At 40.9% G+C, this 12,802-nt stretch overlaps 1 protein-coding gene across 1 annotated transcript; it reads right to left on the reverse strand.

Annotated features, from left to right (window-relative positions):
* Positions 1-2,355: 2,355 nt before the first annotated feature.
* On the reverse strand, positions 2,356-2,916 carry LOC139458596 (GTP-binding protein Di-Ras1-like). Its single transcript, XM_071240024.1, has one exon. It carries the CDS (start codon positions 2,914-2,916, stop codon positions 2,356-2,358), a length of 561 nt encoding a protein of 186 aa, XP_071096125.1.
* Between the last annotated feature and the right edge of the window lie 9,886 nt (positions 2,917-12,802).

Below are 12,802 nucleotides of genomic sequence, written 5' to 3' on the forward strand. Positions count from 1 at the left end.
CAGCAATCGTCATAAAGACAATTCTTATGTTTAATCATGTCATGTTTGTTGTGCATTGTGCGCAAACACATCTCAAAAATATTTTTGGGGCAAACGTTTATCAGCAAAAATGCAAAGGATGCACGGAAATTGCTTTCAGAAAAAGTTTTCAGCATAATGCACGTGCAAAGTGTTGGAAACAAGAGTAGAGACACTGACTATAAAAGACCCTGACTATAAAAGACCGTACAAAATTCATCAGTTCATTACGAATTTTTTTACGTCAACGGAGATGGAAAAATGCCAAGATTAACCTGACCGAAATATCGCCATTGGACGTTTGCAAGCAGGGGAGTCCCAATCTGCGGTTGCAAGACACTTCAACGTTCACCAAAGCACCATATCTCGACTATGGGGTCGATATACTCGCACTTATTCGACTCAAGATCATCCCAGAAGTAGAAGACCAAGAGTGACCACCCCTGCTCAGGATCGGTACATCCGGTTGCATCACCTTCGGAATCGATTTGCTACAGCAACTGACACTGCAGGACAAGTGCCTGGTAAGCGATGAATTTCCGAACCATCAGAAATCGTCTGAGGGAAGTGGGAATTCGAGCAAGACGACCAAAAGTTGGACCTGTCTTGCGATGTCTACACCGTCGACGACATGTCCGGTGGTGCATGGGATCTCAGGAACTGGTGCCGCGTTTGAGTCACGTTTTATTCTTCAACGACGGGATGGAAGACAACGTGTATAACGACGTTAACATGAAGGTTTTGCGCCGAAATGCGTTCGACAGGTGGACCGATTTGATGGAGGGAGTGTCATGGTATGGGGAGCCATATCCTACACGGTTAGGTCACAGTTAGTGGTTGTCCAGGCCAATCTTACAGCAATAGACCAAACTTTGGACTGGAGGAGGGACCTGTTCTTCTTGAAACTTCCACGTATCACAACAGTAAGGACTAGTTTGATCTCCCTAGTTTTAACGCCACCCTGGTTATAATGCCATATTTTCCACTGGACGAAAGGTGGCATTATAACCAGGAGGACAGTATGTGCTGTTTTATGATTATGGGTGCATAGAGGGTACTTGTAGTGTTCAAGGTGTATTGCCATTGCGACATGTATCGCATGTGGTAGTGGTGCCCAACACCTCATACATGACGTCAGATGGCAGCCATGAATGTCTTAGTTTATATTGGTAACGTACAGGTCAGTTTTCCTGCAGGCGGATATAACAACATGTTTTGTTTTATAAGTGTACGATCGAAGAAATCTCTATTTCACATTCAGTTCCCTTTCCGTGCATTTTCTTATTCGCCACGTCACTTACACCTTGAAAGAAGGATAATGAATCGTGATGGCCAATGATTATTCAAGATTCACCTAGGGTTATACCTGACACTATTTTAAATTACCGTCTTCTTCGAAAACATTTTATACTTCAAATGAATAAACCGGCCTATGAACAAAGGCTTCGTGTGAAAAATATATTGGTATTGACATTTTCACCTCTTGTTCTTTTTGTCTAATAATTACATTAGATTGTCAACATGAACATTTTCCACAATTCAATAGTATTACTGATATCCGTATGGGTCACGATTTTCACGCACATCTCGACATAAGCCTATCATAGTTTTGACGTTCTTTTACCCTTGCTGAACACAATCAGAGATAAAAAAATCATATTAAATCATTTTAAGTTCTAAACACAATTCTTTTACTGTTTATGTACATGGAGGTTGTGTGATTTTGACAAGAAGCTTGCCAACCTACATCACTTTCATCCATCTGCAGAGACTACACTCCTAGGTTTCGTAAGTAAACTAAGACCTGCGAAACTCCTTCATTGGTACAGTAAAAGATCAAAAACAGAAACGTATCAGTACATGCTTTATTTACATTTAAAACGTTGTTAAAACAATCCCAGCATTTTCGCCCACAAATAGTTTATGTACATGGTGGTTCAGTAGTTGAGAACAGACCAGCCAATTTAGCTTGACATAGCAATCAGCTTTTTACCTGCTTTCCATAGAATCGTGATATGATAGCGTGTTGATATTAACACGGCTTTGCAGAGAATGTCAGTTATAACATGGCGTGCCAGCTCAAAGTGTTTTTTGGAAAAGAATGTGCTCGGAGTTCCTGGATGTTCATCTCTTTAAACAGCAGAAGCTTACAGAACATGGATCACCGTACATATGAACAACATGCAGATCCTGACAACAAAAAGATGCAGCTGTACACTATGAGTTGCGCCTCCCTCCACCATAGGTCCACAGAAGTCACCAACTCGTTTAAAATTACAACCTGTCTCTTGACATTATTGAGAAAAAGTCTCTGTAGTAGCTTAATCTCTCAGGTTATCAAAGCGTTGTCATTCTGCGGTCAATTGCCGTTTTCGATGACTTCTTATCTCTGACAATGTTGAACATCTCCTCAATCACCTGTTCTAGATCACCAGGTTGACCATCGGAAGCCTCCTTGTAGTTCATTCCCCATTCGATAGTGACGAGGCAGTCTGCGGTCTCCGGGCCCATGATGCGCGGGGCAGATGTAGCGCGGTTGTAGCCAACAACTAGCAATGGCACGTCCTCTCCCTTCAACTCAATTATACGTTCTCTGAACGCTGATATGGTCTGGAAACATTCTTCATCGTCCATGTAGAAGACTAGGATGAAAGCGTCACTCATGCTGACGGTGAGTCGGCTCAAACCAGCTGCTAGGCCCTGAAGTCTGTTCATGCTGAGGGTGTCCAGAGACGCCGACTTTCTCTGGATTTGTGTCTCGAAGGTCTGCTTGAGCGCCTGAGTTATATCTCTTGGTCCACATGCTAGAAGACGACATCCCTCTGGACCAGAACGCTCCCTCACCCCTGTCAGAGACATGGAGAAGGAGCGAATAACATTGATGAATCTGGTCGCCATCTCTAGTAATTGCTGACACCTTTTGTTGAAGGAAGTATATAGAAGCCTTTTAGTCTCGCGTTGTAGCTTTGTATGGAATATTTTGAGCTCCTCTTGAAACGGTTCAGTCCTGGCGAGGTTCCTGTCTTCTCCCCTGAAGAGTTATAACGTTGTCGACTGCAATTGTCTTGTCTCCTTCAACAGCTGCAACTGATGGTTGTCTCAGGTCTGCTTGAATGACTGCCGAGCTGGGAGTATTTATACAATCGGTGACTCACATAGGTTGACTCATACTCCAGATGATGTCAGTTTCTCTTCTGAGATGACACACCTCATGCAAATATTTCTATTTCTGTCACAAAGCAGGGTGCCTTAGATGAACAACGTGATGAGATAATTTGATTGATAAAAAGTTAATAACTGACGTTTGCACCCTTCCTTTACAATAAGATCAAAGACCCACGGACACAAACACAACGAATTAATTTGCTGATAATTTCTATTTCTAGTTTTCTTGTATATTTTTGATGTTGCGTTTCTGTTAGTTTGGGCATGGAATATGATACAAGGCTTTTTGGCTGAGGAATTGTCTTCACATCCAGTGAGTTATCGTTCATAGTTTAAGTCCTGCTCATTGTAGCATTGGGCTGTTTCCACGGTTTCATGTACAAGGGGCTTTCGAGGAGACTATGAGAAAACTCGAAAACTAGGCTGAAAGGTTCTAAGCCTAACTACGTAGGATAGTATATCCTCAACAGTTTGCATACATGTATTAAGTACAATTACATGCTAACGTGCTGCATTCGAACCAAATAACAGGCAGGATATTTCTGCAGACGTTAAAGTGACAACGTATTTTATGTTAATGAAAATGGCTACATTGGCTACCGCGCTGTCATCAAGTATATCCATGTGAAAGGGCTAACTCCAACAGCCATCATGCTGTCAACTTCAGGGGGTGATGTTCCTTCCTTTGACACTGTTACGAGTTGGGCAGCGGAGTAGAAAAGATAGCCTCTTAGATTCTCGAAGGCCAGGAAGACCTTCAATTGCCACCACCAAGGAGAATATACAAGCATCTCTCGCGAGAGGATTAAGAGCCTATATCATGAGCATGGTTTTATGAATCACTATTAAATAGTGGTGATACTATCCTGCCCCATTGGTGGCAACAAACACGTGCAAAGGCAAGTCATTGCTTAATCTGAAAAAAACATGGGAATATATGAAACAAGTCAAAATAGGTAATTGCATCAGTTTTGTCAGTGATACGTTAAATTTGGAAATGTCCTTGACATCTACCATAAAACGTTTTGAAAGCTTTACTGGGGCCTTGAATGTTGTAACCCTCATCAAACAACCTTTGTGTGAGAGTCTTATGCCGCTCTTGGAAATAATTGTAGAAACAATACGCTCGATTGCACCCAAAAGTAGTGAAATGTAGACACCAAAGGCTGGAGCTACTGGAATATTGCTAAAGTTGTCTACTGGAAAGTTGAAGTCATCCCTCTTGTCATACAGTCTTGTGGAGAGTGTTTTCTCACTCTGAATAGTTATGCATAGATCTAAATATGAAACAGACATTAGGTCTCGCGGGTCTCTTTTATTTCTAGCTCAGGTAGGTAAATCAGTGGAAATGTATTGGCTATTTGACATTTATTGAATGATATCAGATCCTCGATATACCTGAAGCTTTAAAGCTTCTTGGCCAAATTACCTTTGTTTTGACAATCCAAACAGCAATTTTGATTCCTATACATAACGAAACAGATCCGCAAGACGGGGGCACATTTGAGCCCCATGGCGATGCCTACTTCATACCTAAATGTCTTACCCAATCCCCCGGCCCTTCCGCTCTCCGAGCGGACGTTCTATCACTAGATCACGGAGGCGGCCCCGTTGTTATATGAAATACTGGTAGGTTATACGATTCTCGTTTGCACGGTACCTAGTATGGTGACCTACCTTTGGTTATTGGTGATCTATAGCCCATTTTTATTGTGTACTGTTCTGAATTGTTATGAATTTCATTATGATATGCTAGTTTTAAATCTACATCTGTGATAGTCTAGTGTTTTTAATGTCCTTTGTCGACAGATTTTAATGTCTATATGTATTAATATATAACTTGATTTAGTCACTATATGGCTGAAATATTGCCGCTGTGACTTTAAATATTAACTCACTCACTCACTCTCGTTTGCACCTTTACTCGATCTGCTCAGTTATTACACATCTCAATTCCGGCCAATGCTTTATGGGTACAGTATTTGTACATCTCCACAATGCTGCGTAGAGTCTTTTCGGCTAAAATATGTGTTGTTTAACGGGTTAATAGCCTGGACTACAGTGTTCCGGTTGCCATGGCGACCGTTATCGCACATAGGAGCGGGTGTCCAAAACATCATCCATGACGTCAAACGGTGCTAGCTTTGGGATTGGCGTGTCAACGATTTTCAGGTAGGTATACAGATCATAAGCTTCTATGTGTAGGCGGAACATCTGCACGGATAAAAATACCCAGAGTGAGGGTGTCATCAACAATGACAAGAAGTCTATTGATCATCCAAAAACAAGCAAAACAATGCTTTGCAGACCATTGTGAAATCATCGGTTTGAAGTCTCTTGAAGTTTTTTATCAACTTGTATATATATGTTTCATATCAAAAGACACTTGGGTGAGAGTTTCTCTCAACAGAGGTTTGTTATCAACTAGGTGTGCCTCATGCTGCAATGTGAGAAGTGAGCTGCCAGCTGCTTTCAATCTGTAAATTGTCTCAGCGGTAGAGTGATGTTTAAGTTGGTGACTTTTGCACTCGTCTCTAGTTATATTACTTATTTCATTTAGTGATAGTGCCAAATACCGAATAAAGTCATTTTCTGAATTCCAGCACTCTGTGCACCGTTCTAAATCTATTTATTATTACATATCAATATAAATAAATATTATTATTTTGTACCGTATTTATTTGTAATATGTATCATCTTATTATGTTGTTGTTTTTGTTTGTTGTTTAACGCCGCACTCAGCAATATTCCAGCTATATGACGGCGGTCTGTAAATAATCGAGCTTGGACCAGACAATCCAGTGATTAATATCATGAGCATCGATCCACGCAATTGGGATCGATGACTTGCATCAACCAAGTCAGCGAGCCTGACCACCCGATCCCGTTAGTCGCCTTTCACGACAAGCATAGTCACCTTTTACCATAAGTATGGGTTGCTGAAGACCTGTTCTACCCCGGAATCTTCACGGATCTCTTGTTATGTTTGACTTAACTTATTTTAGGCCTATTCTATCGTGTTAATCAATGTCATTCAATTTTTTTGTGGAGAATCAGGCTTATAAGTCGTCCTTCCAGCAACCTATGCAGGTCATAAGCCATAGCGGGTAAGCACTGTCCAAGCCAAACCGGAAGTTGGTAAGTAGTAATTTCGTTTTTTTTCGCTGGACAGTAAAAAGCTTAATTTCACTAGAGTACATGTAGCATGATTTATATCAGTGTTTAGCCCTTTTATTTAATATTTTTGAACTAATCTTAACATATCATGCACCGAAAGGCTTTCGGACCAGAATCGTGATGGTATTCATATACGACAGTCAATAATAGAAAGAGTGTCTACTTTTGATGCCATTTGGAACAATAGGTTCCTTCAGTGTGAAAATGCCATAATTTCATACCAGCACAATTGTGTAAATGTTTTAGATTTCTGAGTTTATTTTAGAGTTCGTATCAATGATTTTTGGATTGCGTGATGTATATATTCAGAGATATTCAACAAAAAAGACGAGATGGTGGTAGTTGGCTGCGTGAACAAATTACCATCGAGGTGTAAAAAACTGTTTGGGTAGTAATATAATTGTGTATTGATTTGAATAGATGAAAGCTGGTTTTTTTTAACATTTTGGAAGCGAGAACACAATGCCATTTAGAAAGTAGTCAAATGTAACAAATGTTATACATTTGGGATAATACTTTCTTGATAAAGTACAAATTCTAGTACTTTGGGGGTTGACTCCAATCCGGGATTCGAACCCACACTTTCAAGAGTGAGGCACCTAATCGCCAGCAAAGTCAGCGATCTAACCCACTCAGCCACAGAGGTTTCCACAAAATGAAAGTCCGACAACTGGTAGTCTAGATCACGTACTTTGTGTACCCCTCTGCCTCACTACCTTGTTTTGGCCGCACATAGCTGCAGACTTGCTCATGTCGCGTTAAGCAATAATGCATTCATTTATTTTCTTGATAAAAACAACAAAAGACATTTCAATAATCATAAATAAGCATCTTCTAAAAGCAGAGTCCATTATACGATTCCGACTCCATCATAAGCGGGTGGTTATGAACCAATATCAAATATTGATGATGCCAGGTATTCTGCCCAAAAGGTGACCCTTCACAAACACATGCAAAGGTAAGTCAATTGTTCACCTGAACAAAATGCATACAACATCATTTTTTGTCACTGATGCTCCAACGTTGGAAATGTCCTCTACATGTCAACTATTAAACCTTCTGTAAACATGACTAACGTTTTCTATCATGTAACCCGGGAATGTAGATGTAACATGTAAACACTAAAGGCTAGAGCTGCTGGTATTCTTTATGTACATGTACATACAATTTGGATAGGTCTTCCACATATCTACCACAAAACGTTTTATAGCTTTATTGAGGCCTTAAATTTGTAACCTTGACAAAACAAACATTGAAGCACCAGTCGTATGACGCTCTTTAAAATCGTCTAAGAATGAGCATGCTTTATTGTCTCTCAAGACTTGTGAAATGCTGACAACAAAGGATGGAGCTGCGAGCATTTTGCTCCATATAAGTTGAATACGTTTGATAAAATATGTCAACGACAGAGAATAACCAATCTCGATTGTCCGAAGAAACAGATTCCATTGAACGTAAAAGGCAAAAGGTGTGTGAAAAAGTCATCCCTGTCATACGGACTGGATAGTATTTGATACTCTGAGTCCTTATGCTTTTCTTTTGTTTGTTTGTTCTTTAATGCCGCACTCAGCATTATTCCAGCTGACGGCGGTCTGTAAAATAATCGAGTCTGGACCAGACAATCCAGTGATTGACATCATGAGCATCGATCTAAGCAATCGATGACATGTATCAGCCAAGTCAGCGAGCCTGACCACCCGATCCCGTTAGTCGCCTTTTACGTCAAGCCTAGTCGCCTTTTACGGCAAGTATGGGTTGCTGAAGACCTATTCTACCCCGGAATCTTCACGGGTCTCTTGTTATGAGTCCTTATGCATAAATCTAAATATGAAACAGATGAGGTGGGTAAACCAGTGGAAGGGAGTTGACTATTTAACCATTATTCAAAGACATCGGATCGTTGATACACCTGAAGCTTAAATTCTCTTGATTTCATTACGCCAAACCGGCAGAAAGTCATTTTCAAAATGAAACAGTCCAGCAAGAAATCGTTGCCAATGGGAATGCCTAATTCTTGCCTTATTGTCCGAATTCTATATACACGTTATTTGTGGGATTGGGGGTGAACAAAGTTGAAAATAAAATGTTTGACCTGATTGTAAAAATGCAAGCAAATGCTTTGAATTTTATTTTAAAATCCACATGGTATCAAGGCAATTGAAATGGCATGTGTGTCGTGTAACACCAGTTCCTTAGCAGCAAGCATTCACGCCAAACAGAAACATGATTTAATGTGCGAATGTGCATGAAGACAATTCAAAATATACCCTGTCACTTCACGTGAAAATGATTCACTGTAATCAGTTATACCAATGAAAAATAGTTTCCATCAATCCTAGAAGGATAAATATCCTCAGCATGGCGTCAGCTTGTATAGATCAACAAACCAAGTCAGTACAGCAGTTTTGTTGTTAAATATCTCAGAATATTTACATCACATAAAGGTAATACACTCAAAAACTAACACAACCCATGATGCAAACAATTGACTCACAAATGCGTTTGTGTGAAATAATAATGTCGTTTTCACGCTGAAAAGAGCCTACTTTTCGACTCGACTCTATCGCTCCTGGTCAATGATGATATCGAAAGTAAAGTAAATAAATATCTTTTTTAATGAGTGTCGTATACGAATACTATAACGATTATAGTCAAGAATCCCTTCGGTGCATGATGTATGTGTGATTTAGTTCAAAATATCAAATAAAAGGGCGAAACACGTGTCTAAATCATGCTCCAAGTGCTCGGGTGAAATGGAAGTTGCCATAGACCAGCGCAGTGACGACCGCATGGAACTCTGGGTAGGAGAGTTGGTTGTTGCCACCTACCAACTTCCGGTTTGGTATGGACGCGCTTAACCCCTGTGTCATTAACAGGCGACTGAACGGATCGGGCGATCAGCCTCGGTGATCTGATTGATTGCATGCCGCGGTTGATCGTTGCACAAAATATCAGTCACTGGCTAAGTCAGCTGGAAAATTGCTTTTTGCATCCTTAAAAAATAAACAAGCAAACAGTTTGTTAATTATCTTCAGTTATCACAGAAACGTTTTATCCGCACCTCAATACAGATTCTGCATCTTCCATTTTCCCTCCAAGCCAGGTTCCACTGATCATGGGTTCGAATCCCAAATTTAGTCTGATTATGACTCTTGATGTGTCAGCATCACACCGGTATCATCTTCCCAGGGCGGGGGAGTTTATTGACCCTAAAAGTCCAGTTTTCACCCTTGCCGATCTAGGCCGGAATTTCTGGGTTCGATCGTAGCAACACCATTGGCTATTACGGGTTATGTCCATTGTATGTCCCTCATATTGACCAATCAGATTCCACCTCTCGTGTCACTTGCACTTGCTTCAAACAAAATGGCGGCCCCCAGTGAAGACCATAGGATCGATGATCAAGATCTATACTGTAACAATACGGGTTTTACTTCGAGAAGTGCAACAAATTACGTGGGAACATTGATTAAAAAAAGGGAAAAGATTAGCAAAATATGCTTATCAAATCCTACAATCGACCGAAATCTGCACGGCAGTTTACGAACCGGATGTTGATTTCGTTACGCGACTTTGATTGGACTATGCATAGACTCGTTAGTCCAGCCAAAATGTAACTCCATAATTCCAGCCTAGTTTGGCAAGAGAGGAAACTGGACTTTTACAGTCAGTTAACTCCCTTGTCTCAGGAAGATGGCCCAGTATATGCGTGGGTTAAACCAAACTGGCAAACATCTGAGACTTTTTCCCTGGCATGCAAAGACATTACTGAAACACTGTTCAAAGTGGTGTTTGGAATTTCTGTGAAGAGAGATCTGCTAAACGATCCTCTGCCAATTTCCAGACGAGATATTTATTATTAGTTCTTTGTGTGAGACTTTGCAATTAGAGTAATCAAAAAACTGTGAATTAATATTAATTTGGCAGACAAAATGGTGTCTGAACTACACTAGCGGGGACAAAGTTACTCTGCTTTCTATAAAGATCAATATAAATACTTTTATTGTGAAATTTTAGTATTTAAATTAAATAATCTTTCAATATATATTCATGAAGACATATCTTATACTTTAAGGTCGTGGTTCACAAACTGCACGTGCATGTTCATACATGGCTCACAATTTGGATGTTTGAGGGTTTGTTGGGAGCATGATACTCGCACATGTGTCTGAAGTAGCACAACATCCGGCCCCGACGTCCATCAATACACCCACGTTTGCTTCCACGTCACCGTGAGTCACAAATGAGCCCAGCTTTTATCTAGACAGCTGCAAGCTCTATTTCTGAAAGCTGTTACTTAATTTTCAATATCAAATAATACCTCAACGTGTGAATAAGACCTTGCAAGACTTGTCAATTTTCGGTAAGTCTGTTTGTAACTCAAACAAATCCTATCTGAACAGCTGAAAGAAAAACTAACGTCACCAACACCCTGCTCGTGCCAAACATAACCAAATCCGCTAACGTCAGTTACTGACGCCATGAGCATCGATCTACGAAATTGGGATACGATGACGTGCATCAACCACGTGCCTAAATAATGCACCATGTGCTCGGGTGAAATCAAAATTTTATCTATTCAGCGTGAAAATGGAAGTTGCCATAGACCAGCGCAGTGACGACCGCTTGGAACTCTGGGTAGAAGAGTTGGTAGTTGCTACCTTCCAACTTCCGGTTTGGCATGGACGCGCTTAACCCCGGTGTTGTTAAGAGGCGACTAAACGGATCGGGCGATCAGCCTCGGTGATCTAATTGATTGCATGGCGCGGTGGATCGTTGCACAAAATATCAGTCACTGGCTAAGTCAGCTGGAAAATTGCTTTTTGCATCCTTAAAGAATAAACAAGCAAACAGTTTGTTAATTATCTTCAGTTATCACAGAAACGTTTTATCCGCACCTCAATACAGATTCTGCATCTTCCATTTTCCCTCCAAGACAGGTTCCACTGATCATGGGTTCGAATCCCAAATTTAGTCTGATTATGATTCTTGATGTGTCAGCATCACACCGGTATCATCTTCCCAGGGCGGGGGAGTTAACTGACTCTTAAAGTCCATGAGCATCGATCTACGAAATTGGGATACGATGACATGCATCAACCACGTCAGTGAGCCTGACCACCCGATCCCGTTAGTCGCCTCTTACAACAAGCATTGTCGCCTTTTACAACAAGCATGGGTTGCCTTTTTGTAACTGTACCCATGCGGGGAATTTGAACCCGGGTTTTCTGCGTGAAGAGCGAATGATTTAACCATAAGGCCACCCCACCGTCCACTTAATGAGAGGCGCAGTTTAAAATGTTGTACCCCGCCGTGTTATTGCTGGAATATTGCCAAAAGCGGCGTGAAACCATACTCACTCACTCACTAAAATATTGTACTCGCTGGCATTATATGTGAGTGAGTGAGTGAGTATGGTTTTACGCCGCTTTTAGCAATATTCCAGCAATATCACGGCAGGGGACACCAGAAATGGGCTTCACACATTGTAACCATGTCGGGAATCGAACCCTGGTCTTCGGCGTGACGAGCGAACGCCTTAACCACTAGGCTACCCGACCGCCCCCATTATATGTATTTCCTTGTATAGACTCCCTGGTCCAATGCTGGTCGGTCTGTTAATGACTCATATTTATGTATACATAAATATATTCGAATAATGGATGTGAACAAAATGATGTAAGTCGTGGCTCTTTTGGTCTTTCAGTCGCAGCCGACTTAATTGGCTGTCTATGCATCTTGTCAATATCTTGTCATAGTTTTGAATTAGCTACTCACTTTTTATAAGTGTTATACGGTTGCTTAGTTAAATCAGCGCCTATAATTGATCTGGTTTAATTAATCAGTGTTCGTTTTCAGTGTAAATTGTGTTTTTGACCCTTTTTATTGTCATCTATTCTAACAACTAGCTGATAATGATAAACCTGTGAACCTATTACCACGTTTTCATTATTATCTAAAACTTGTTTAATGGCACCCTGGCCTCTTGAACACAGATCCGTGACAGTAGATCGATGCCAACATGTCAGTTAAAATACCGCTGTGTTACAACTCTTAACGTAAAAATTACTCCTAATGTAAAAATATTTTAGGAAACCGACCATTCGATCTTCTTGGGGAGCCCACAAAAGCTCACCACGGAACTTCGTAACAAGTGAGCTGTAAATGCTACCTTTCGACATATTTTATGAATAAATCGTATTGGATTGTGAATAGATTTCGCATGACGGATGACGCACGCCGTACAAAGACGGATGGTAAACCTGTTTGCCATGAGGTCGGGATTCTGGTGGTTGGGGGCACTTGTTCCAGGAATAGCGTTCCTTTGCCCAATACACCACTTCGACCCTTACTTCGCCTAGACGGGTGGTAGAATGGGCCTGGTTCTATCAATCGGCTGGTCATGTCGAGCCCTGTGCATTATTTAATTTGCACAAAATTT

The sequence above is a fragment of the Haliotis cracherodii genome, unplaced genomic scaffold, assembly GCF_022045235.1.
Source record: "Haliotis cracherodii isolate W230 unplaced genomic scaffold, xgHalCrac1.p SCAF_13, whole genome shotgun sequence".
In the NCBI taxonomy this organism is placed as follows: domain Eukaryota; kingdom Metazoa; phylum Mollusca; class Gastropoda; order Lepetellida; family Haliotidae; genus Haliotis; species Haliotis cracherodii.

What these genes read in the sequence shown, in the direction of transcription:
- LOC139458596 (XM_071240024.1), bottom strand. Translation starts at nt 2,916, where the DNA reads ATGGCGACCAGATTCATCAATGTTATTCGCTCCTTCTCCATGTCTCTG.